The sequence below is a fragment of the Acomys minous genome (assembly GCF_964271855.1).
Source record: "Acomys minous genome assembly, chromosome: 9".
NCBI classification, from domain to species: Eukaryota; Metazoa; Chordata; class Mammalia; order Rodentia; family Muridae; genus Acomys; species Acomys minous.
The window spans coordinates 120,097,790-120,125,204 of NC_140490.1; the positions used below are offsets into that span (position 1 = coordinate 120,097,790).

Below are 27,415 nucleotides of genomic sequence, written 5' to 3' on the forward strand. Positions count from 1 at the left end.
CTATGAGGACCCTGCGGGCTGTAGGTTTAGGTATGAACTGAGGAAGACGAGACTGACGATGGATCAAAAGCAGAAGGCTCAGCACAGAACGGCCTGACATAAGAGGACTCAAGTGACTCTTGTGCTCAGGGAGACTGATGGAAGACTTACAGAGTGCTGTTGTCTGGAAGGCAGTAAAGCTGGATGGATTCAGTAGGGTGTGTGTGTGTGTGTGTGTGTGTGTGTGTGTGTGTGTGTGTGTATATGTGTGTATGTGTATGTGTATGTGTGTGTATGTGTGTGTATATATGTTTATATGTGTGTATGTATGTGTATGTGTGTATGTGTATGTGTATGGGTGTGCATGTCTGTGTGTCTGTGTGTATGTGTGTATGTGTGCGTGTATGTGTATGTATGTGTGTATGTATGTGTGTATGTGTGCATGTATGTATCTGTGTGTATGTATGTGTGTATGTGTGCGTGTATGTGTATGTATCTGTGTGTATGTGTATGTATGTGTGTATATGTGTGTATGTGTGTGTATGTGTGTGTATGTGTGTATGTGTGTGTATGTGTGTGTATGTGTGTATATGTGTATATGTGTGTGTATGTGTGTATGTGTGTATGTGTGTGTATGTGTGTGTATGTGTGTATATGTGTGTATGTGTGTGTATGTGTGTATGTGTGTGTATGTGTGTATGTGTGTATGTGTGTGTGGGCAAAACAATGATAAGGAAGGGATTATTAGTTTTGAGGACAGCACAGTAGTTGGTAAAAGAAGAATAACGGGCATGCGTGATATCGATGCAGTGCTTTGATATGAACTACTCAAAAATAAAATTATTAAACAAAAAAGGAGGTGAAGAAAAAATTAGGAGTGAAAACTTAAATGTGGTCCCCTAGCCTTTTTGGAATCTATATATCTTTTCTGTCATGGGAACGCACTTTCTCACTAATTCAGCACATGTAAAGTCATAGGTTAAATAAAGAGTAAGAAGCTGTCATCCAGAGAACGGACGAGGACACTGTGGGACAGACGGGGCCACTAGGGAAATCAGCAGCTGAGGTGCAAGGGTGGTGTTGAGTCCAGATTTGTTGCAGCCTCGGAGAAGAATGGGACAAGGTCAGCTGGAAAGGCAGGCGAGACAGGACAGTGTGCAGTATCTGTGGACAATGAGCTACCATGTCGAGTACATATCGTGGGGAGTCAGCAGGCCAGGCCTGAGATACCACGTGGCAGTGGCTGGGCTTCAGTTAAGGGCAGACAGGAAGACCAAACACACATTCTACTTGTTCTGGTTGAAAGAACCGTTAGCAAATACGGAGGAGAAGCTTACCCTTTGCTTCACTGGAGGGATCCTTGGTCCTCATAGCCTGCGTGCACTTTTCAGAAGGACTCTAGCGTCCCTCCTGGACGTGAACACGGCACATAAGCGAGAGCATCCTGCGCCAAGCCTTTGTAGAGTCCTCCCCTCCCCACCGTGTTTCCTGTTCTCTCCCCTTCTGTGGGCAAAGCAGCCTTTGCAATGAGCTGGAGAACAAACCTGAAGACGGCAGGAAGGCAAGGAGCTTCCGGTAAGAACAGCTTCAGGAAACGTGCGCACCAGTCAAGTGGCCGTAGGTAAACAAGGAAGTGCGGGTGGTTAGCCACAAGGCTCTAGAGTTGTCCTGAGAAAGCAAGAGAAAGTGAGAGATAAGAATAAACCCCGACTGGAGATACATAAAAAGGAAGCACATTGGTATATGTGGTTTTTTAAAAACACCTGTTGATGAAAAAATTAAAATACTCAGTAAAGAGAAATAATAGCAAGCAAAACATCACAAGACAGTTATTTACAACAGCGTTGTCACTTTCACTACCTATTCTTGGAGTTACTGTCTCTTTTCAAAGCATTTTATAGTTAAACAGGCATCATGATCTTTAATGTAATTCCCATATTCTTTCCTGTATTTTACTAAATTTCACAGTTCTCTTGTGTATAATATCTATTATGCTTCTGGGCGTATAACCAAAGGACTGTACTACAAGATACCTACACAACCATGTTTATTTCTCCTGGATTCACAATAGCTGAAAAACAGAAACAACCTAGATGTCCGTCAATTGATGAATAGTTCATGAACATGTGGTGCATATAAAAAAAAAACTGCAACTTTACTCAGCTCTAAGGAAAAATGAAATTACAAAATTTGAAGCTAAGTAGATAGACCATAAGGAGATATTTTCAGTAGGATGATTTAGATTCAGCAGAACGAATACCATGTGTTCTCTCTCATGTGGTCCTAGCTTCTATTTTGTTCTGTTTGTTTAACAGAATGAAGACCTGTGGAGCTAGGAAGGGGGCACTGGGAGAGGGGAATAGGAAGAGGTAGGAGAACTTACATAAAAGGAAATTAGAGATGGCGATGCTGGAGGCAGAAAGGTTTAAGTGGGTGGAGGGATGGGGGATGGGCAAGAGAAGGCCAGTTAAGCTACAGAAAGTGTATATGAAAAAGATATATTCAAGTCAATTAAAAACTCCAAAAGAGAGACTGAAGGGAGTTGCCCTGCATAGCTCCATAATGGTGCTCCTAGAAGTGGTGGATTACCAAACAAACTTCCCAGAGTCAGGCGCGGGCTGTGTAGGTGTTGTTACAGGTCAGGGAGAGTCTTCCAAACAATAGACAGGAGTCAGTCCTTGGTTACACAACAGAACCAGAGGGTGTGAATCTGTTACTGAAGACAGCATGAACCTTGTTTGCAAGATGTAGAGAAATCAAGCTGGAATGTCTGGGAAATGTCTTGCTTCCTAGCCTTAAAAGTTCCAGAAGGTTCTTTCAGTGGTCTTGCACAGCTGTGAACTCTCCAAATGATGTGCATGTTTTAAACAAAGGAAGCCATCCTGGGTAGATTGTGTTTGTCTTTAGTGAAAATGAGGGCCGGAATATGCCACAAGGAGTGTAAGGGAGAGGTCACAGAATAAAGGGAAAGCAGACTGCTTTTCCCCTGGGCAATATGAGGAGGAAAGTTTCAGGAGTCAGCTTTTGCCTGAGTGAGATGTAGTTCTGAAACCAAAAGAGAGAGAGAGAGAGAGAGAGAGAGAGAGAGAGAGAGAGAGAGAGAGAGAGAGAGAGAGAGAGAGAGAGAGAGAACACGGTAATGTTGAGGTAGTGACAGAGGTAATATTCAAAATTGAAATCAGTGTGTGGCAGTGTACATCACCTTCTGGCAGCACTGATATGAACAAGCTGTGTCTCTGGGAGGTGATGCTCACACCTGTGTCCGTTCCTAACACAGGCCTGGTGCTATCCCCGCCAAATGGCCTTCACGTTCTCTCTTACGTAGAAGGTGAGGTTGTTTGATAACAGGGAAGGGTAGAGCACGGGTGGGATTTCAGAGGTAAATATTTAAAGGGAATTGTGAACGTGAACAGGACACCTTATCAGCCAAAGATAAGCACTACCTACAAAATCAGTGCCTTAGAATGTTAAATGCATTTCAGTTCCTGGAGGTACCAGGTTGCCAAAGAAAGTGGTATTAAGACTGATTTATTTAAAAAAAAAAAACTTGGTAGGAATAAATAAATTTTATTTTAATGTATTTAGTGCTTCAATGTGTTTTTGATCATGTTTTATATTTGTAACTGGCATGAAAAGACAAAGACAAAGAAATATTAAGTTTCACGAATAAAAAGCAGGAAAAACATAGGGATTATGATATGCTTAGTAAGTAACGTTTCACTATTAAAACCTTCAAATAATTGCATATGAAAGCTGGATTATTAGAGATGAAACTTTAAAAATCTACTTTGTTCCAAATGATCACATTTTAGTGCCATACACCCACAGTAGCAACATAAGTAATATGAGAAATTTGGGGAGAAGAGAAAACCAGGTAAGACAAAGAACTGTGATTACATTACCACTATGAATTTCTATCCTCACATTTAAATGGACTTTTATTTTAAAGGCCAGATCATATTGAAAATTGCTAATATCCACTTCCACATTGTTGATATCTGGTTCTAGTTCTGAGAGATTTTGTTTTTTGTTTTTTGTTTTTTGTTTTTCCAGACAGGGTTTCTCTGTCTAGCCTAGCCGTTCTAGACTCACTCTGTAGGCCAGGCTGGCCTTGAACTCAAGAGATCCATCTGCTTCTGCCTCCCAAGGGCTGGGATTAAAGGCATGGGCCACCAAGCCCAGGTGGGATTCATTTTTTTATAAGCAATACATGAGCAAGGTTACGGGGCCAGATCTGCTTCAGTGGTAAAAGGTATTTATTAATGGATACTGAGTGACTAGTTTTCTATGTCAAAATTTCTGTCTTAGTAATTGGAATCACTAACATTTATCGACTACCTGTTTTCAAGGACAAATAAGCACTATAGAAAGGATCCTAAATCATTAATAAGCCTTTCTACCACACCTTCACAGAGAGTTAGAAGTGTCCATTTAATCTGCCAACAGCCACGCACAGAAGAAAGGCATACAGCCAAAGCCTACAAACTGGAGGCCATTAACCAACCTGAATTAAGTATATAATTCTTAAACAGAGAAGTAAATAAGGTCATTCCAAATAATGGTAGGTGTTTTGCTAAAAGTACAATAAAAGCTATGTACACAGGAAAAGTGTCAGGACTGGGGCTCTGGTGGGGGCTTGGCTTTTGATTTGGGCATGTGGGGGTTTTGGTTTGTTTGGTTTTGGTTTTCTGTTTCATTTTTGTTTTCAGACAGGGCACTCTGCAGCCCTGCTGATGTGTAGCTCACTTTGTAAGCTTCACTTGTCTTACACTTGTCTTCCCAGTGCCAGTGTTAGAAAGGTATGCAGTGTGGCAGAAGAGTGGTTTAAGAGAGTGCAAGCTCTTCCTTGCAGTATTCTTCCAGTTGAGAAAACCAGTGACAGGCATGTGAAATCCCAGAAGAGGACTCCAAGTGCAAAACAGCAGTATAGGAGACTACAGAAAATTAGAGAGACAGAAAAGGACGAGTCTGACGAGGAAGGCTGAAGCTAGGGTGCCAGCCTTGACGGTAACCAACCAAAAAAACAAAACAAAAACAAAAACAAAAAACAAACAAAAAAACAAAAAAAACCAAGAGCCTTTCCTATACAACTGATAATCAGACTGAAGAAGATATTAAAGAAATAACACCTTTTGCAATAGCAACAAACAATATGAAATATCTTGGTGTGCCTCTCATCAAGCAAGTGAAAGACCTGGATGACAATAATGTCAAGTCTTTGAAGAAAGAAATTGAAGTAGATATCAGAATACGGAAAGATCTCCCATGCTCTTGGATTGGTAGGCTTAACATAGAAACAAAACAAAAAACAAAACAAAACAAAAGTCATCTTACCAAAAGCAATCTACAGATTCAATGTGATTCCCATCAAAATTCCAATGCAATTTTTACAGAGCTTGAAAGAACAATTCTAAACTTCATATAGAAAAGCAATAAATCCAGGATAGCTGAGACTATCTTGTGCAATAAGAGAACTTCTAGTGGAATCCCAATCCCTGTCTTGAGCTGCACTACAGAGCAATAGTATCTGCATAAAAACAAACAGGTTATTCAATGAAATCACATTGAAAACCCATAAGCAAACCCACACATATATGGACACTTGACTTTTGACAAAACAAAACAAAACAAGACTATACAATGGAGCAAATGCTACTGGTATTACTGGATGTCTTCATGTAGAGTAATGCAAATAGATCCATATCATCACCTTGCACAAAAGTCAAGTCCAGTGGATGAAAGACCTCAACATAAAACCAGACACACTGTATCTAATAGAAGAGAAAGTAAGGAAGAGCCTTGAAGGCATGGGCACAGGAGACACCTCCTGAACAGAACACCCACAGTGCAGGCACTAAGATCACCAATTAATAAATGGGACCTCAAGAAACTGAAAAGCTTCTGTAAGGCAAAGGACACTGTCAACAGAACAAAATGGCAGGCAACAGAATGGGAAACTATCTTCACCAACCCCACATCCTACAGAGGGATAATTTCCAAAATATATAAAACAATTTAAGAAATTAGAAAGCAACAAACTAAACAAGCCAATTGAAAAACAGGTTACAGACCTAAACAGAATGCTCAACAGAGGAATTCTTAATGGCCAACAGGCCCTTAAAGAATGTTCAATGCCCTTTGTCATCAGGGAAATGCAAATCAAAATGACTCTGCTCTTCAGAATGTCTAAGATAAAAAATTCAAGTGGCAGCATATCCTGGTGAGGATGTGGAAAAAGGGAAACAGTACTCCATTGCTGGTGGGAGTGCAAACGTGTACAACAACTTTGGAAATCAATCTGGCACCTTCTCAGAAAATTGGATATAGTGCTACCACAATCCCCAGCTATACCACTCCTGGGCATATGCACAAAAGATGCCCCACCATACAGCAAGGACATTTGCTCAATTATGTTCATAGTAGCTTTAGTCATAATAGACAGAATCTGTAAACAGCCTAGATGTCCCTCAACCCAAGAATGGATAAAGAAACTGTGGTACATTTACATAATGAACACTATTCAGCTATTAAAAACAAGGAACTCATGAAAATTTGCAGATAACTGGATGGAACTAGAAAGTATCATCCTGCTTGAGGTAACCCAGACCCAGAGAGACTGGGTTATGTATGCATGTAACAGATGAACAGCTTGTTCGTCATGTGAGGTATCTAACAGCAGGAGCAGGGACTGTCTCTGAGTCTGTTGCCTGCTTTGGGAACCCTTTCCCTCACTGGAAAGCCTTGTCTAGCCTCAATAAAAGATGTGCTCAGTCCTACTACAACTTGATATGCCAAAGTGGGCTGGTATCCATGGGAGGTCTCCCTTTCTCTGAGGAGAAATGGAGGGAGGCATATGGGGAAGGGTGTTGAGAGGGAGGGACTGAAAAGGAGAGAAGGGAGGGGAAGCTCTGATCAGGATGTAAAGTAAAAAAAAAAAAAGTAATTAATAAATGTAAAAAGCAAAGCAGTGAATGCTAGTGCTCAGCTTACTTTCGTTTTTATGCAAACCAAGATCTCAGGGGGCAGTGCTGCGCACAGCAGATGGGTCTTCCCATTCCACTTAACATAACTTAACATAAACAACTTTATCTCTTGGCCATACCCAAAGGCCCAACTGCTAGGTGAGTCTGGACCTCACCAAGTTGACAGGTACAGTTATTGAAGTGTTCGCTTATGCAAATTCCCAAGGCCACAGACTCCACTTCTGCTTCTACAGTATGGTGGGCAGAAAGCACAAAGGCATGAGCCAGAGTAAATCTTTGCTTCCAGAAAGAAGAAAGAAAGAAAGAAAGAAAGAAAGAAAGAAAGAAAGAAAGAAAGAAAGAAAGAAATACCCTTTGGTGCTCCAGAAAGAGCTAAGAGAGATTACAGTGATGAGCTCAATCATCTTTCTGGTCATATAAAAGTTTGGATGTCTCGTAGGCATCCAGGAGTTAAATGGACAGGTGCGAAAGAGGACAGCAATCTGGAGGAGAGATAAAAATTTGGGGGCTTGAACTAGGTGGTTTCTAACGCCACTTGGTGGGATAGAGCTTGCTTAGTGTGTGAGGCCCTAGATCTCACATTTAATAGCAACTCTTTATTTTTATTATTTTCATTTAAAATAGACTTATTGCCGAGCAATACGTAAGGGTTACAGTTTCTCCTCTCCCAACTCTTGCTAGATCTTCCCTAATTCCTCACCCACTCAAATCCCCATCTTTTATCTTGCTCATTAGAATACAAACAGACACCTAAAAAATATTAAAATCAAAACAAACCAGAATAGAATAAAACAAAGTAATACAGGAAAAAGAGCCAAAGAAAAGGCACAAGAAACACAAAGAAACATATATGTTCACATGCATAGAAATCCCATAAAAACACAACACCAGAAACTACAATATATATGCAAAAGACCTGTAAGAGGAAGAAAGGAAGGAAGGAAGGAAGGTAGGAAAGGAAAAAAAGAAAAAAAATGTCCAGACAAAGCATTGTGAGAAAAAGCGCGTTTTTAAAAAATGCAGTTTAGTTCATTTTGTGTTGAGCATGAGGCCCATCCTTAAGAGTGGTTTTGTGTGCCCCAGGAGACACCATTATAGAAAACAGCCGAGAACGGTTACCAATTGGAGACAGCTTCTGGGTTAGGGATGGGGCTTGACTTCACTTCCCCTCTCAGCACTGGGGTCCCAGCTGCCTTAGGCCTGAGCATGTTGCCAGAGTCTCTGAATTCATATGCTGTGTTTGGAAGGCCTTGTTTCCTTGATGTCCTCAGTCCACACTAATTCTTACAGTGTTTCTGCCTCCTCTTCTTCATAGAGCTCCCTGAGCTCTGAGAGGAGATGTTTCCCAGAGACATCTTATTTAGGACTGAGTGGTCCGAGTTTCTACATTACAGTTTTGGGTCTGTTTTCCCTATCTGCTACAAAAGGAAGCTTCTCTGATGATAGCTGAGCCAGGCACTGATCTATAAGAATAGCAGAACATCCTTAGGGACCACAGTCCGTTCGCAGAACAGTAGGACTTGGTTATGTTCAATGTCTCTGGCCTGTCTAGTGTCAGGTTCCGGCCACCTAAGCAGTGCCAGGAACGGATTCCATCCCATGGAGTCGGCCTTAAACCCAATCAGATATGGCTTTGTTATGCCTACAAGCATTGTGCCAGTAAAACACCAGCATATTTTGCAGACAGGTCACCTCTGCAGGTTGAAGGGTTTGCAGCTGTCTTGGCATTTGCCTTTAGCCCTTTAGTAGCATGCAGAGTTCCCTGAACGGATGAGGAGAATGCTGTACATGTACACGATGGGATATTACTCAGCTCTCTTTTTTAAAAAATTGAATATTGCAAATGAATGAATGGATCTGGGAAAAAATTATCCTGAGTCAGGTAACTGAGACTCAGAAAGACAAATAGGGTATGTATTCTTTTATTTGTGGATGTTAGCTTTTAAGTCTTCAAAATTCAGGCTCTAAAATCCATGTAACCACAGATGTTACATATAGAGTAAGGGGCTCAGGGAGAGATGCAACTGCCTAGGAAGAGGAGATAGAATAGATAAGTTATATGTGGATGGCAGGGCATGGACCTCAACAAGAGAATCACATGGGGAGGGTAAGGGAAGAAAGATGGTAAGGAGAGGGAACAAAGGGAGGGACAGCTACAACTAAAGGCCATTGGAGAGGTCATATGGAAACCTAATACAGTAGAAGCTTCTTTAAATATATAGATATATAGACATATAGATATAAATGGAATCACCAAATAATGGGGTGGGGGGCATTGAAAGCACCAACAAGACATCTCTTAGCACCAAATAAAGCCCCCAGTTCCAAATATGGTTACTTACATCTAACTTAGTTGTTGGGCGAAAGAGCCCTGTGGACACCCCCAAAGAACCCCAGCTCTTTCCAAAAGTATTGGTGGCTCTCCACAAACTGGTGAAGGCAATACCTATACAACTTGAACAAAACCCGTCAAGTGTCTACCTAGAGCCTTCACCCCTACTGACCAGTGTTCAGGATACTAGAAGGAACATTTATTTATTTATTATTTTTTATTTTTGGTTTTTCGAGACAGGGTCTCTCTGTGTTAGCCTGGGCTGTCCTGGACTCACTTTGTAGACCAGGCTGGCCTCGAACTCACAGCAATCTGCCCGCCTCTGCCTCCCGAGTGCTGGGATTAAAGGCGTGCGCCACCACGCCCGGCTAGAAGGAACATTTAAAAGGAGCTCAAAAGTTACATTTAAAAGTCTTGATGACCAAGCTAAGAAACGTGACTGGAAAAAAACGACAAAGGTCTGTGGAGAACTCCATTAATAAGAGGCCCAACAAAGAAAGGTCGGTTAGATTTAGCTCCAACACAAAACAACATAGAGGAACCTGAGAAGAGAGTCTTGGAGGAATTGTCTGGATCAGATTGGCTCCTGGGTAGGTCTGTGCTGGATTGTCTTGTTATGGCATAGGAAGCCCCGTCTGTTGCAGGTGATTCCAGTGCCTATGCAAGCGGTCCTAAACAGTATGAGAGAGGGGAAATCCAGCTGAGAGCTATCAAGCAAGCTTGCATTTGTTTTGTCTTTCCTCTTGACTACTGAGAGAAGGTGACAAGCTGTTTGTGCCTTGCCTTCATAGCTCCAAAATGGCAGGCTATAACTTGGAACTGTAAGCCAAATGAATCCTTCTCTTGCCTATGTTGCTTTTTTGCCACAGTAGTATCACAGCAAAACAAACAAGCAAACACAAACTAGAACAAAAGGCTAGCCATGGAGTCTAATATAAAATAGATAGCAAATTACTCTTTAGTCCCAAAAAGATGTGTTAACCCAGCAGCAAAAAAAGAGGAGGCTGATCATTGTATCAGATAGATGTCATGACAAGGAAGAGGATAGAGAAAGCAGAGCTGGATTCCTTTTGAGTCTGTGATCTGTTTGGTCTCTGCTGATATAATTTTAACAAACACCGTTTAATTTATCTAGTGCTGTGCAATGCTGACTCAGGTGATTCACATGGGGACAGGAATGAGGAAGTGAAGGTAACTATGGAGAGCATCTCTAAGATTTGCCTGGAAGGCATAGATTTACAAGTCCACCTGGATCACCTGGACCACCTGGATGCTGACGCTCACCCAGGTGTGCAAAGCGCTCAAGGCAATGGGTCAGACCTTCAGCCTCCCCTGTTCCAATAAGCTTCCAACCAAAGGAACTGCATTTTGATTAGTATATAGAGTATTTTTCTAAGTATTTACTTAGCATCACACTATTAGTTTTCATAAAGCACTAATACTGAGTCCACACAGTTTTCTGGCTCTGAGGAAGTGTCGGTATCAATGGCTGCAAAAGCAGCTTTGGAGCTGGGAAGGATTGGGAGATGATTGTAGAAGTGTAGTGCACACTTGTGAAGAGATTCACACCTATTACAAGGAACACGACTGCACATTGCGTAACTGGGGCCATTTCCAGGAAGAGAAACAATTCTCTTTTCCTAAGCATATAGCTTATTACAGAAGAAGCCAAGCTAAAAGTTGTCCCAACAACACCATCCTAAAGCTCATGCCTGACGCACACCTAGGAGACGGTTTCTGCTTGGCTTCTGTTTAAGGTCAGTATATTCATCATGCATGAAATGAATGTCACACCAAGAGCGACTGTTCAGAATAGTAAATTACATTGCCATTTAGGCTTGGGATAGTGGTTCTTAAATGTGACGCTGAAAGTCGACAGAAGGAACAAATGTGTATTTATTAATACTAAGAACAGAAATAACAAAGGGGAGCGAAGGAGAAAGCATAGAGATTATTGCTCACGTGTCCTGGCATGGAGCTAAGTGCTTGAAAATGCATGGTCTTTCAGTTCTCACAAAAGGTCTTACAAAGCTATTTTCAGCATTTTTCCAACATGGACAAAGTGAATACGTACATTTTCATGTTACAGTAGACCAAGTTAGACTGAGAAAGGGCTTACAACTGATTTCACCAGGTTTCAAAATAAAATGCATAAAATGTCTATCTGAAATAAAGTAGCCATCTATTTTTCAAAAATAGAAATTAAAACAGGAGAGACAGAAACCCTGGCTGGTACGTTTGCATCCCTATTGTCTTCGGGGGAAGGGCTAGGCCGCATGGGTTGCTTACTTGGCCAGCAAAAATAAGCTTAAATGTGGTTTTCAATAGTGTTTTATAGGGGAGTAAAATGGGGAATAACTTGGCTCCAGGGATTTTTCTTCAGTTGTACAGTAGTTGTGATGTCTGACTATCAATAAGGAATTGCCATGGGCCCTGTAAGTGGACATTTGTTCTTGCAGTTCTGTCGCGGTGACACATACAATAAGGCAAACAAGAGTAGAGTTCTGAATTTTATTAGAGAATATATCTAAAATACATTATTCATTAATTTATGATGTCATCTGAAGGGAAATATACTCTGTATCACAACTATATCAATTTTTACATCTTCATTTGCACCTCTAGAAATTATAAGTCACTAAGTTACAACATTTCATATTTAAGATAACTTTGCTACAAATATATAAGCATTTTAAAAGTTTTTCCTTAATATAACATCCCAGGATAGTGAACTTTTATCTAATTTATAATCATAAAACTATGACTATTTTCCTGATTTGCCTAAATTTTCTTGGTTTGTCTCACGATGCGGACTTTAACCAGCCATTCTCCTTTCATAAGTTTTAAAAAATAGCATTTTAGCAAACAGGCCTGAGCATTCGTTATTCTATGGCTATGAAGAAAGGCAAGAGGCCATCTCTGTCCTTAGCATTAGGTTGCCATGAGCCTGCCACCGTGTGAGATGCCTGGGTCTTGCTATTCACATCTTATTAGTAAACTCAGCAGGTGAGAGATAAGAGGCCTATCATGTCAGGTGCAAAGGTGGGATCCGAATCACCAGGAAAGAATTGTGCTTAGCTACAGAGAGGCGGCTGCACTTCTCTCATTTGGAGGCCGCCTCCAGGACCATTTTATTTGAAGGATGCTCTGATTTTTCTGTTCTTCAGAGGCTGAGCTGGACGCCAATTGTCCACCATCAATTGTTCGGGTTCCCCCTCCGCATTGAAGTTAAGCTTACGGAAATGAGTCATCTAAAAAATAGAAAGAATTTAGAAGTTTAAAAAAAAATTTTGTTTCACACTATTACATACCAAAGTGGCATGTTTTGGATTTAAATTCAGCCTCCAAAGCTGGGCGGTGGTGGTGCACACCTTTAATCCCAGCACTCAGAAGGTGGGGGCAAACAAGAAGAAAAAAAAAAAAAAAAGAAAAGAAAACAAGAAATAAATATGGCCTCCAATATTCAGGCTACCACAGATTCCAAATAGCTGTATAATTACATGTAGGTAGATGGTGAAAGTGTGCTTTCATGAGAAATCTATTTATGCAGAATACAGAGCTTGCTTTCCTTTCCTTTTATTTTATAATATATTTTATTAATTTATTCATATTACATCTCAATTGTTATCCCATCCCTTGTATCCTCCCATTCCTCCCTCCCTCCCATTTTCCCCCTACCCCTCTTCCCTATGACTGTGACTGAGGGGGATTTCCTCCCACTTTATATGCTCATAGGGTATCAAGTCTCTTCTTGGTAGCCTGCTATCCTTTCTCTGAGTGCCATCAGGCCTCCCATCCAGGGGACGTGGTCAAATATGGGGCACCAGAGTTCATGTGAAAGTCAGTCCCCACTCTCCACTCAACTGTGAAGAATGTCCTGTTCATTGGCTAGATGCTTTCCCTTTAAATAGAATGCAGAAAACTCTGTAAATCAATGCCTCTGATATGTAAGGCAAAGTAACATTTTAGATCTATATTCAAGTTCTGTTTTCTGTCTCAGAGAAGACAAAGTACAGCAAGTGTTGGAGTGAATGAAGAGCCAGGCTGCCTGCTTCCACAAAGGACTGAGTAGCTGACATCTCACTTAGATACTTAGACACACGGTTGCACTGGGTCTCAGAGACCGTTCACCCTGGGAATTGGCTGAGTTTTAGTCTCCTTGAGGCTGTTCTGCTTTCCTGGGTCAACATGAACACAGGCAGACTCAGATGTGGAAATCCTGCTTATAACATGCACCAGGTGTGTGTGTGTGTGTGTGTGTGTGTGTGTGTGTGTGTGTGTGTGCGCGCGCGCGCGCGCGCACATGCATGTGGAAGGCAGAATCAACCCTGAATATTTTTTCACTAGTTGCTGGACACTTGTTTTTTCAAAGATGTCTCTCATTGGCCTGCAGCATGCTTAGTGGGGGTGGGTGGCTGGCTAGCTTGTGGGCCCCAAGGATCCTTCAGTTCTCACTTTCCTAACATTGGGATTAAAAATTAACAGCAATGCACCCAGATTTTTCTAAAACTCTCTGGAGTTTGATCTCACGTCCTGGTGTTTCTAAGACAAGCGCTCCACAGACTGACTGAGCCATCACCTCAGTCCAAATGTTTCTTCATCGAGTCGATGTCCTCCCTTGAAGCCACACTAGGTAGGAAACCCACGAATTTTCATCTTTCACAGTAACACGTTCTCTTGCTAGACTCTGACTTAGAAATGAGCAAGGAACCCAGTGCTAGTCCGCAAGATGTGATGGATACAAGGTGTCTGCATTCCCAGAGAAGCAGTGGAGGTTGCATCGGAGGTGGGTGTGCCTGGATGTGATGCTCAGGAATGTTTTCAACCACTGAGGTTGTACAGAGCCAAGAAGCATAGCAAAGCAAAGGGAACCTTGGAGGAGGAGCTAGAGTTGGGGCTCTGCACTGTGCACAGCAAGCCTCCAGATCCTGTGCTCCATGATACGCAAATATATCCTTACCGAGGAATCTCACCAAAGCATGCAATTCATATGTGCAGCTTAACACTATTTCTATAGTAAAGGGCAAATTCACTGTCCACACTTATCTATATTTGGCACTAGAGTGTGTGCAGACAATAAATCTACCTGTCAAAGCAACTATTGAGAGCTGACTTTGAAATATGATAGCTTGTTCTTAGTGGAGAAATAAAAGGAATGCTGGTGTTTTGCACCATATCTCAAGCACCACATTTACAACAAGAAGTGGCATTTTAATCTTTTCCTCGTGCTACTTCAGGGTGCTTGCACAACTGTTGAAACTCCCAGTTTAAATTTCAAGCCTCATACCAGCCAAGAATACAGTTGTGTGGCCCACATTTATTACACTGCATGTGAGTTTCTAGTTGAATATTGACAAGCGTGGATTGTTTTTTAGCACCAATACGTTAGTATTCTAAAGGAAAGCACAGAAAAGAAAATATGTTCCCAGCCATACCTGGTGCGGCCCAAAGAATTGGATGGAACGCACTCCCATTTTCCTGTGCACACAGGTTTTTTTCAGCAAATTCCAGACAGTGAAATAATGTCTGGGCAATGTGATCTCTCTTTCATACTGTAGATCTGAACTCTCATGATTCCAAAGATGCTCAGGTTTAAGTTACACAGTCACTCAAGTAATTGTCCCTTCCAAACTGGCTGCAGCTGTCTTTTATATTAGCAGGATCTGACCTTTTGTGATTCCTGAGAAAAGTCTATTTCCTATGTTTCGGCTGTCTGCTGAGGAAACCCAGAGAAAATACATTTGTTGCGTGGGTGCTCTTGAGTGACTTGGGAGTTGAATGGAGCAAACATCACAAACTAAATTGCTCAGGAAATGGAAGAAAATCTGGTCTGAGCCTCAGAACCAAGCTGGGGTGGGTGTTTTGAGAGATACTTTCTCTCTAAGCCAAGACTCTCCCTTTGTCTTGGATTCAGAAATGAAGGTATCTTACATTCATAAGACTGAGCTAAACTCTTACGTCAGTGTGACGAGGCTGTATGTAACCTCCAATATAACATCTCATTTTTCAAAGCCTCTATTTCCTTCTAGCTCTCAAAAAAAAAAAAAAAAAAAAAAAAAAAAAGAACATGCTAACACACAGATATCTTTCTCATGTAATCCTCACAGTAACCAACAACTTCACTGATTAAACAACCTGCTGAAGGAGTGTCAAAGGCGTCCTGGATGACACCAGCAAATGCTGCTTCCTAACTGGAAAGCACTTCTGTGACAACAGGCACAGGAGAGTTAAATCCCAGATCTGACTGGGAAGGGCAGCTTTTCTGCCTTCACTAAAACACCAACCTCTCCCTAGAAAACCAACCTGCTCACTGCTGACAGTGATGGGTTCCTTGAGCACAATCCAGGTCACACATTCCAGCAGTGGAGGAGTGGTCAGGGAGCCAGGGTATGTCCAGAAGTCCAGGTTTCCAGGAAGAAGGTGGCGAGGATCGAAGTTAGCAAAGGCGGCGCTCTTACCCTGCAGGGCAAGTGCACAGAAGGAAGTCAACATCATAGCCAAGGGAGGAAAGACTGGGATGCACACGTCTAGGCAGCTCTCACTGGAAGCCTTTGTACAGAGGCTCCAGGTTTATTGACAAACAAAGTGAAGAGAACTGGAAGAAGACGTTTCACCTGAGAACATAGATTGTCAAGTGAAAGCATGAAAAATTACTTACTGTGTTTCATCTTGTCACCAAAACAGTTCTTTAGTTTTTTTTTTAATTACCCTTAACTGATCATGTCTGACATGTATTGTTACCACTAAAAGGGTAAATATAATTAGGTTGCAATGACAGAAATATAGGGTTTTTGATAATAAGGGGATAAAAGTTTTGCAATAGCATTTCACAGCTCATTAGAATTAAAACAGTGTTCAGCTTTGGACACAGCACTTTTAAGGGAGTAGCTGTGGGTGGAAATGTGAGATTTCACACTAATGTTTTCTTTATAAGGTTGTTGCAGAGATGAAGCAATATGACCATAAGTGAAGGTGATTTAGATATAGCAAGCAGGAAAGAGAACAGGACCATATGGAAGATGGATGTACCACATATGATTTGGCAGGGGGGACGGCAAGATAGGAGCAAAAATGAAATGTACATTTAACAAGTTGGATGGTGTTTCAGTTTGAAGATGAGCTTTGTGCAGCCAGCCTGGAACAGGGATGACCGACCAGTCACTGCAAGTGAATGTTGCATGTAAGCAAACACCCAAAGGCCTCAGCACACCAGCGTGGCACAGAGGGTTTAGGAAAGGATGAACTCAGGTCACGGAGTGTGAATTTCCATGAAGGAGCTCTTTGTCTATCCCAGGAATCTCTGTTTCTCTGGGATTAGCATAGTGACCATAACACAGCAAGCCTCCCACAAGCACTTTCTACAGGAATCACTGAGTTGTTTGTCCAGACAATCTTTCTGGCTCCTCAGTGTCCTCTACCCCTTGCATATGTGTGCTTCTAAAAGCAAATCATTACAAGCCAAGCTATTTACCAAAGTTAGAATCCACTTTTGCAGGGAAAGAAAAATCATTATACATAAGCAATCATTTACCGTCACTGAACAATTCATTCTGATTAAAGGAAAAATTTAAAAATCATGAGAATTGACAGGAGTTACCTTTGTCTTAATGGAACTCAGAGCATCCAGGACTTTCTGAAGGCCTTGTGTAGCAGGTCCAATCTGCAGAGCAGCAGGGGTTATAAGACCTCATGAGTCAACTGGCACTAACTACATCATCTTTGATTTGAGCAGCACTATTGAAAAATTTCTCTAAGAAGAAGAAGAACAAGTGCAATCTACTCCTTCGACCTTCATGGCTTGTAAACACTGACAACGTAAGCATCACAGCTGTCACTCAGTCTTTAGCCCACCTCTGCTTCCTCCTGTAACTCATTCCCCTGACTTACCTCGCCTTATGTCCGCTATCACCACCAACTGCTAAGCCGAAAGAACTCAAGGGCTTCCCTCAGTTGAGGCCACTGAGGGAACTCACCCGCCTGCCTTCCCCTCCTTAGACAAATTGTCTTTTTGCTTTCCTAACACCCTCTAATCTTCCTAACATCTCTTGACTCCTGTTTCTTTTCCACTGTGAGAAACCATGTTCACACTCCTTTAGAGCCTCGCACTTGATGTTTCTTGGGAGTCCCTGGCCCCTCCCCCACGCAGCTTTATCTTGATCATCTCTCTGCTGTCTTGGGATGACTTCACAAGCTCCTGTAGCTTCCACTTCAGCACGTAACGTGCTTATGAACGTCCGTCCCACAGTCTTCTACACTCCCCTTTCCAACTTGACTTATGAGATCCCCTGGTTCCTGAAATTTGCCAACATTGAGCCCCTGTCCTAGATCCAACCTAGCATCCCACCAGAACTTAATGTCAGTTTAGCATTGCCTATCCCAAAATAATGGAGTAGACCCTTCACTGAAGATTCAATGGAAACAAATCCTATCCTGCTGTTCTTCTCAGTTTACCTCTGTCTGCTCTTCGCATTAATATCTAACTGGTTTCTAAGTGACACATCCCAAAGTGTCCTTCAGATATCCATCAGGAAGGCGTGGAGTGATGGAGGGAGAATTAAGCCTGAAAGTGCTTTAGCCTCAAAAGTGTTTCCTCAGATTCTTTTGTAGAATATCTACCCTATTATAAACATTCTGTCTAATCAGTCACTTTTGAACACAGGAAAAAAAAAAAACCAAGAGATTGGACAATTAACTAACCTTCAAAAAAATACCCAAAACAGCCAGTCCATCTGGTTGCTGCACAGCTTTTCCAAACTCCCCATATTTGGTGTTCCAGTGAACCAAGTGAAGCTAAAGTCATGGGACACAAAAACCACAGTAAGTGATTCATAGGATAGAAACCAACAGATCGTACCTACTGACGACTCTTCCCTTTATAGCTAAAATGCTATTAAAGAGAAAATGTGGATAATTTTACGCAAAACTTGATTTAATCCAGTTATACTTGTTATAATAATAAATCACTTCAATAACAACTCCAAGGCAAGGAAATGTAGAATTTTGAGAAAGGGCACAGATTTTTATGTATTAATTTATAATATAACAAACACAACACTGTTCTTGCAGCCTTAACTGGATGGTAACAGAAGATCTAAGAAACCAACATGTAGGTCCATTGACAAGAGTTTGTTCACTTGCTGTGAATTGGACTTATAAAGTTAAGCTTTGAAAAATCAATGCTAAATAGGCTTTTCCCTGTGAATCCAAAACCATCTCTCACCTCTGCAGCATACTTTGTTTTGTTCACGGTGTGCTCAGAGCCCAGGCCATCGGATGAACCCCAGTGAAAGTGGAACTGGATCAATCTGTAGGTGCCATCAAGGGGCCCTCCTTTCAGCACTGAAATTACAATGAATGCATTTAATGTCTCTGTATACACACACATGTACACACACACACACACACACACACACACACACACACACACGAGAGAGAGAGAGAGAGAGAGAGAGAGAGAGAGAGAGAGAGAGAGAGATTAAGTATTTCAACTGTGTTTTATTCTCCTATGTGCTAGTTGATGGATGGGTGCCTTATCCATCTTGGCTGGGCAGATTGGTATATATCCTTTAGGGTCTCAGGTAAAGGTCCAGAAAGAGGTGCTTTACAATTTCACTAATTTCCAATTAGTGAAAGGGCCAATGGAATGCCCTGTGAACTCAAGGTCCTGTTTTCCTGTGTGGTTCAAAAATTGTCCTGACTTCCTGCGAGATCATATACCAGAATCTGTGAAATAAACTCAAAATATTATAATATGTAACTGTGCCTATGCGAACAGGTTTTTGTCTCTTGAAATTTTGTGTCAAATCTCTGGGACTTCCTAGTCTGTGAAACGTGTGCATTCTTCATTTACTTCATTAATAACAACCCGTCCATCATCTCTATGTGCAGGTCAAAGTGCTTTGCTTCCTTCCATAAGCTAAGATTCTAACTAAAGGAACTCTCCTGGGTTCTTTATAAAGAAATTATTGAGGCTTTAGTCAGTAAATCATCGTGGCAGCCACATGCTTCGTCTTCTCTGTTCACAGGACTTGACATGTGTCTTGGAAGAGGATTACAATAGACGCAAACAACCAAAACGTTCACCTTAGTGGTATGTATCTCTGATATTTAAACAACATACAGACATGTTCTCAGAACTAACTCAGCTCCACTGTTTTATTTTTCTACTACTGAGATCAAAGCATCTGTTGCTTTAGGTACATTTTTTGGACTATAAATTCTACAATACAATGACCTTAACTCAACAGAGCTTTTAAAACATAGGAACAAAGTCTGTACAATAAACTTTGTTTGCTTCATTTCACTTAAATATGTCCATCCAGAAGCAAGGCCTAGTCATCTATTCAAAGTAAAAGGTGAAACTGGCTGAGATGTGCAGTGTGGCCTTTCCTCAGCCACTATACAATCACTGGCTGCGGCCTTTCCAATAGGCCAAGAGACAACAGGAAGAATGAATCATAAATGGTATTATATCACACCTATGTGAAGACATTCAAACTCATATGCACTGTGATATGATCATGTTCCTTAAGGCACAGAAGCCACTGTGTTTGTTTATCTGAGGTGTCTGCAAGGAGAAAATTAAGCTCAGACCCCTATACTATTTCTTCCAGAAATTAAATAACTTCTTTTTCTTAATAACACATGCTTAACAATGAAATCATCTTTACAAAGCACTCTGTACATTCCTCCTCAAAGCTCACAACCAGAAAATGTCATGTATAGCATCACTAGATCAGCTGAGGGGCAAATCCAATTCAGTGCGCATCAGACACCAGCAATGAAAGTGTATTGTCTGCTTTTCCCCCAGGAGACAATCAAAATAGCATCTCGTATTTTACAGATAATAAACTTTGCCACTGGTTCTTATTCCCTTCTTTCCTGACCTTGAAATTTCATTGTCTTTCATTTTTTTAGGGACTATTTTAAATATGATATATTTTGAATGCATATATGCTTTTATTTTAAAAGACTTTGTGAACCCTAAAGGAAATGATTCAATGATTAAACATACCTGGTGGTAATCTTTAACACCAAACAGCTATTTCACGCATATTAAACTGAAACTTGTTGCTATGTAGATTAGAAGTCCATTGCAATTAGAAAAAAATTATTAAATGCTTAGAACTAAATTGCTACATACAGTAGCAATCCTGTTTTCAGAAGATTGTTAGCATGGAGTTCAGTTGAGTAAATGCTTGGAAAACAGTGTTATAATCACACAATGCCTTTATCTCTGGTAGTCGCAGCACTGATTATTTTGTCTAAGAAACAGGAATTAAAACACTTTGATTAAGTATAGCTTTTGCCATATTCCGAAACACACTCGTTTATTCTGATTGCTGTATACCATTTTTAAAACTGTCTTGGTTTATAATGAAATCTGTGTTTCTCATGCAAAAGAACAATTTTTTTTCAGTGTAGTAGAAGTTACTGGCTATATGCTTATCCATAAAATCCAGGCTTGGGGGGGGTGGGGAGGGATTGTGGGGGGGGGAGGGATTGTGGGGGGGAGGGATTGTGGGGGGGGGAGGGATTGTGCGGAGCCCTTGCTCTGCCTGTGCTACAGAAACATGTCCCCCGGGGGGCAGATACAGAAAGGGGGCTTTCTATAGTTGGTCTTCTTTTGCTTCCAATTTTTAATTTAAATTTAAACTTTTTAATCTTTTTATTTTTCTTTTCTTACATACACATTTATATTATTACACACATATACAACAAACTACCTACAGCAAGAAGAGCCATGAAACAAACAGGAATTATATAAATGTTGCAATTCATAGAGTTTGGGCTGTTTATATTTGGCAGCCTTGAAGAAAACATCTTTCCTATCTTGGTGAGTCTAAAATTCTGAATGCAAATCAGTATCTATCATATCTCATCTTTATCAACTTAAAAAAATCTATCTACACCTAAACCATTTTAACCCCTAAACAACTAAGCTTTAAATTTTAACTCTTAATACCAGGAACTTGCCCTAATTTTAACTTTTATAATCTCTTACCAGTTAAACACCATATATACTACATAACACCATATAATAACCTGAATAAAATATTATGGTATACTTTTGTTATAATAGGGGATTCTACACTACTGAAATAAATTAGAAACCCGTTGAAAACTTACCATTTCTCACTATTTTTCTTCCTAAGCAGTATTGCTAATTAAGACCCACTTGAACAAGAAGCTAAAGGCCATTGGGGTAAGTAACCTCCTTTAATCCCAAATTACAAGTAAACATCCTCCAATGTGTTGTTCATAAACCAACATTTTAGCAGTTTCCTGTTCAGGCAAATGAATGCTTCCCAGAGATAAGATGCCCTTGTTAATAGCAGGAACATTTTATCCACACGTACTCTGAAATGCTAAGGTCAGTGCTTACTTACAGTGTTTACTATTGATTAAACTATGCATACTTCTCCATTGACAGCATCAAATAATCCTGGGAATACTGTGCAAGCAAGTCCGAGAAAGGTTGCTCACATTCTGTTTCTTCTAAACAGCTAAAAAATCAAAAGTGTGCAGAAGTTTTAGTTTAAGCTATATAGGGATTATGTTGGCTTAAATCTGACAATTTTTAAGAGTGAGTTTCGTTACTCAGAGTTAATTAGGAAACTGGTCAGTGTCCTAGGAATTAGCAATTCTGCTGATTCACTAACCACGGGCATGGAAAGCCCTTCACTGGCTGCTTATGATAGCAGTAAGTTTACAGCCTCAAACTTAAGTCCCTGGAAAGCTAAGCAGAACCCAGGTACAAAGCCCCATTATGTTTTCCAGACAATGGTCGGCTTCAAAGGCACACACAGGGGAGCCACACAGCCTCCTTCTTTCTTCCTGAACTAGCATAAACAGATAAACATTGTTTCTGCTTTAAAACAGAGCTAACTGGAATGAACACGATGTGGGAGCTAACCCAATAATTCCGACATCACTCTCAATGTTCCTGCTAAACTTTGCAATAAAGCAGAGAGTTTTCCGCTTATCAGCAAGAGTTAATAAGTCGGCAGTGGCTAACTCTTTGACTCCTGTCCCAGGAAAAGCTGGCAAGAGAACATCTCAAGCAGAGAAGGTTAAATCTTAACAATACTTCTTTAAAGAACTTAAAAGAAGTTACTAGCAATTTTTTTTCATTAATTCAAGATTATTGGCTTTAAAGGGATTTTTTTTTAGAGTGAGCTTCAGACTATGACCTATTTAGAATTACCTTCAGGTAAACGGGCACAACACCAACACCAAACCCAGCTGGCTCAGTTTCTGACACCAGGTACTTAAGTCTGGCTGTAAGGTAACATTCAGAACACATGGCAAGGCCTGAATTCAAGATGAATTCTAGAAGGCTGGGATCTCAGCACAGGGGTAGAGTGTAGGGTAAATGACTGATGCATTTAAGTGCAGAAAATAAGAAATATTGAAAAATTCGTAAAATGCTAAAGCAAAAAGAAAAATCCAACAAAGCATTGTTAAAGTGTTAATTTTCAAAATATCAAGCAACCAAAATGAATTATTTTTTTTAACTTAGGTGTGCAGAAAAATTACATTGGCTTTTTAAAACATGGTGTGCACAACTAGGCATTTGGAGATTCTTACTTGCATTCTCTTTTTAAACTGCTGCTAGTTAGTGTTTCCAAGAAAGTGGTAGCACAAAGGGCAAGCCTCGGCAAGTGATGTTCCTGCCCACAATGCTGTGGGCTGACTATAACATCACTATCACCTGTTATACTTTTGAGCATCTCAGAATCTTTTAAAAGAAAATCTAAAGCGTACTTTCCCCACATGGCACATTACTTTTTCACTTACTCTGTAAGTAGGTTTTCCTTTTATATCAACACTTTATTTAATACAGCCTAGGTTCTTGTTTAGCCAAAGTAACTGAAAGAGATAGGAAATATGGATGAAACTACAAAGGAGCCTCTCAGGGCTAAGGGAAGACTCCAATCTTGCGGAGCTGTGGTTTTCCTCGACCTTGTTGCTATCTAGGGCGCAGAGGCACACATCCTGTGCTCCCTTTCCGCCCCTGGAGTCTCCTAATACCCTTTGCTGGAGTCTCTTCCAGAGCACCCAAATCCTTTGTTCTTCTGAAGGCGCCTTCTTTACTCTGGGAACTGTTTGCTGAGGTGTCATGCTGAGGACCACAGTTCCTTCCTGTGTCTGCAGTTCCTAGTCACCTTCACAAGCACCAAAGTGACAGCCCTTCCCCTCTTCCTGATATTGACAGACACCCCACTAAGGACACCGAATTTCTAGCTAACAGCCTTCCAAACCCAGGAGCCCTTTCCTGCAGAATGAATTTAAATAAAAAGAAGCACTGGTAGCCACTCTTCCGGCTCCCACCCCCTCCCTGCCCACTGCCTGGGAATTCCTGCTGTGAAACTCTCTCCTTTAACCTATTCTCCAGAGTCCCAGAAACCCTGACTTGTGCAACCCGTTCCTTCCTTCAGAATCCCCTCCCCCATGCTGTCTGTTTGAGGGCTGGGGTCTTAAACTCTCCTTCAAAGAAGCCTTACACCAAACAACCCACTTCAGTGACTTCTTGAATCCCCAATCAAGAGCCCATAGTTTCTTGAACTTTTTTTTTTCCTGTATCAAAGTTCCAGTGAGAGCCTATTATGTCCTCTACCTTTCTGTTTTAGGTGATGAAATCTGAGGACATACGAAAGGAGTCAGGCTCAACTGCCCTCATGACCCTTAGCTTATGGGGCATGATAATGGTAGACCAGCAAGTGAGAAAAACTCCCTTTTAGGCAGACAGGGAGAGGAGGCCCTGGCTAGGTAATAAAGGTGGTGAATTTCCGGGATGACCAGCTTCATCAGCGCCCCTCATGACTTGATACAAAAGCCTGGCAGCCTAAAACAAAGGCTCTGTAAGACTTCTGTCTCCCACCAGCAGGCAGACCCCTGCTGATGGACTGGCTCAACAAGTTCCGAGGCCTGCCCAGGTCACACACAGGTCTGGGCCAATCAACCATCCGAGCTTCCTTCAAACTGACCAACCCTAAGTGAGGAGGGGAAGATTGGACTTTTTTTTTTCAGAGGGTCTTTTTCTCTGTGTGTCTGCTGCATTTGTGTGTTTCCTCACCCCCAATAAACACACCTTTCTTCAACTGTTGATTCTGCCTGAGGTATTTGAGAAACATAAGGGTCAACCTGATTATAACACGTTAATTACACATTATATAATGTGATAATAGTATTCAGCATGGTCATTGCTTCCAACCCTGACAGCAATGCGAGCCTTTCCTCTAACACACCCCCTACTGCAAACCACCACCAAACATAACGTGTTTATAGCCGCATCTCATCCAGTGACCTTCAAAGGAAAACATTCAGGAAAATAGGACACTGGCAATTAAATCAGCCAGCGAGCAATAAAGGCAGCGACTTTGTCTAAATGGGACCATTTTCTAAGTAAATCAGAAAAGCATTCACCAGCATCCTGTCAACAGGCCATGTTACAAATAAGTGATGATAATTGGCGTCTTTCAGTAACTGGCTGAGTATATCCAACCGACTCTGAAAAATCTTCACTTGTGGAATAAATTTCTGAGTGAGATACTACTATCTGTGTACACAAACTATGCTGACACTGACCTGTGCGCACAGCGTTTACCAAGAACGTCGACATTTTAAGTCAGCAGAAGAAAACCACTTTCTGCACTGCTAACTTAAAACAGCACACTTAATGAGGACAGATATCATCAGCCCAGAAGGACAAATGTTTAAAAAGGAATCCTAAAAGTTTAAAAGTCTCGTGGATTTCCTGGTTTCTGTATTGCTAAGGCCCTGGATTGCTTTCTGTGACTTCCCAGAGGCTCATTGACCAGTGCCCTACATATCTGACAATCTGACAAAGGAGAAAACAGCCCCCAGGATAATTCACAGTAATTAGCCTACTTCTGGGACCCAAGGAAGAAATCAGAGAGACATGGTAGCTACTGGAAACACAATGTAGTGTCGGGGGCCTCATGCCAGTGTCCTGTATGTCTTCCATTAAGATGGAAAATAACTATTGCCTTATTTCCCAATAAGTATTTCCCAAACACTGACCTGCACCATCCTGGGAGTCGTCAAACTCAACGTTGAAGGAGTGACCGTTGTTGATAATCTTCTTGGAAACAGGTCGATCATAAGACACACACAGTGGCTTTAGGGCAGGGTCATGCTGGGCAGCACTAGTGTCGATGTCCACAGGGGACTGTCGCTCTCCATTGGCAATGGGGAAGTCCTGGTGCCAGTGCTCAGGTCCTGGGGATGAGAAGACAGCGGTGAAGTCACCAGTGCGGGAAAGGAGACACAAGCCACTAAAGGCCACCGGTGATTCTACACACAGTGGGCTCAGTTACAAAGTCGAAGGTGATACTTAACAGCACTGTAACATTTACGAACACAAAATGTGCCTCTGTACCCTTATTTGTAACATAGGGTAATAATGTTTCAAGTCTACCTCATAAAAGTTAGTGGGTAAATTAGAATACACACACACACACACACACACACACACACACACACACACACACATATTAACAGACAATGTCAGACAATCCTTAACAATCTTGAGATCTTTTCACCCCAAATCAATAACTAAAGCTGGACAGAATTATTGACAGGGATGTGGTCTGGCTGGGGGACATGCATCATCTTATAACTGAGTTTGTGGTCTAGATTCTCCCAATAGCATTATAAGCAAGTCGGGATGCCTCTTGCTGTCACACTAGGTGACAGTACATACCATATAGACCAAGACTCAGACACAGACATCTCCTTGGGAAGTCTCTCTGCTGGGGAGCCCACACAGAGAGGCAGCTACACCTTCCTTTCCCCTCATGCGGCCTCGGGTACCAAGGTTTCTGATGAAGAAGATGTCTAGGAACCTGTGACTGACCCTTTAACACGGGAAGTATATAGATGAAAGGAATACTATGGAGCCAGCGCCAGCGCCGGCTGGAGATTCAAGCCAGCTCCAGAAGATTCTGTGACAAAGTGCGCTGGGAATCTTAGCCACAGGTGTGGGGCAGAGACTGATGCGAGCAGGACGAGCCCCGACTCCCCCCCCCCCCCCCTTAATCTTTCTGCTTACGAAAATGTTCGTTAACAACCCTTGCACGGCGGCCCTCCGTAAATTGACCTAGGGTGAACGGCTGTGGCCCCCATAGAAACTGTCGTCGGGTCTTGAGCTGGGCTGTCCCTCCCAGTCCCTGTACTCATCAGAGCAGGCTTGAGGTCAGATCCTCGACAGCGCTCCGAGTCGGGTGCCAGGGACGTCCCAGCGCTGGGACCCGGCCATCCAGGCTGCGCTACGGGAGCAGCGGAGCTAAGGCAGGTGCTGAAGCGCAGACCCCGGGGCGCACGGCCTCCGCACTCACCGTTGTGCTTGCCGTATCCCCAGTGGTGGGACATCGTCACGGCCGGTGCTAGAGACAGAGCAAGAGCAGCAGTTGTCCTCCGTCTAGCGGTCCAGCAGTGTGTGTGTCGCGGGGTCGAGCGACCTGGCTTTTATAGGCTCCCGCCAACTTGGTGCTCTGGGCGGCCCAGGGGAGGGACCGAGTGGACCTGAGCGAGGGGTGGAGACGGTGGAGGTGGAGGACAGAGGTGACAAGGCGGAGGCCTCGGTAATCGGGGACTCCTGCTGCTTAGCTGGTGCGGGGCGCCCTCCGGGTGCTCTTAGCTTCAGCGCCGGACCTGCTCTGCGGCAGCCGCGCGCTCTCCACCCCTCCCGGGCGCGGCGCTGGCTCCCGGGCCGGCGCCCCAGCTCCTCGGCCTCATGTTGAGCAAAGCACTAGCCACTCGCCGGCGCAGGGCGGCCTCGCTCCCCATCGTCTCCCGGCCACAGCGCGGGAGGCCCCCGCACTCACGCTGCTGCCGAGTTTGACCTTGGGCAAGAAGCGTCCTGGAGGCATCTGGAGCTGGAGATCCCTAAGCCGGGAGCCGGGAGCGGGGGAGCCCCCTGCTGCCCGGCTGCGGGAAGGCGACTTGGCCTCACCTCCAGGGCGCCCTCCTACAGCCTTCTCAATTGCCCAACAGATTCACCGGATGATGTACTGAACTTTCCAGCTTCTTGTTGACTTAACAACACTTCTCAAAAAATCTTTGCTCTTTGAAATCAAGGTTTTAAAAATCTCTT

The 27,415-nt window shown here is 42.3% G+C and overlaps 1 protein-coding gene and 1 long non-coding RNA gene across 4 annotated transcripts; one reads left to right on the forward strand and one right to left on the reverse strand.

Annotated features, from left to right (window-relative positions):
• The first annotated feature begins 1,250 nt into the window (after positions 1-1,250).
• On the forward strand, positions 1,251-25,317 carry LOC311604360. 3 transcript variants are annotated; one of them, XR_014781459.1, is made up of 5 exons: positions 1,251-1,554; positions 19,320-19,384; positions 21,027-21,130; positions 21,453-21,499; positions 23,928-25,317. It is a non-coding gene; the product is annotated as an uncharacterized lncRNA (long non-coding RNA). The 3 variants fall into 3 exon arrangements; XR_014781460.1 differs by lacking the exon at positions 21,027-21,130; XR_014781458.1 differs by having other exon boundaries at positions 21,027-25,317.
• On the reverse strand, positions 11,792-27,151 carry CA2 (carbonic anhydrase 2). The gene is made up of 7 exons (XM_084794147.1): positions 26,658-27,151; positions 25,342-25,539; positions 18,515-18,633; positions 17,992-18,084; positions 16,892-16,954; positions 15,598-15,753; positions 11,792-12,545 (listed from the first exon to the last, which is right to left on the reverse strand). The coding sequence occupies exons 1-7, from the start codon at positions 26,689-26,691 to the stop codon at positions 12,426-12,428; spliced, it is 783 nt and encodes a 260-aa protein (XP_084650273.1). The 5' UTR covers positions 26,692-27,151; the 3' UTR covers positions 11,792-12,425.
• Positions 27,152-27,415: the final 264 nt, after the last annotated feature.

Excerpts from the sequence above, each read along its gene's own strand:
- CA2 (XM_084794147.1), bottom strand. The coding sequence starts at position 26,691 with ATGTCCCACCACTGGGGATACGGCAAGCACAACG. Across the intron at positions 18,634-25,341 it reads CGACTCCCAGGATGGTGCAG|TGCTGAAAGGAGGGCCCCTT; the intron begins GTCAGTGTTTGG and ends TTGTAATTTCAG. Across the intron at positions 16,955-17,991 it reads TTTTGGGTATTTTTTTGAAG|ATTGGACCTGCTACACAAGG; the intron begins GTTAGTTAATTG and ends GCTGCTCTGCAG.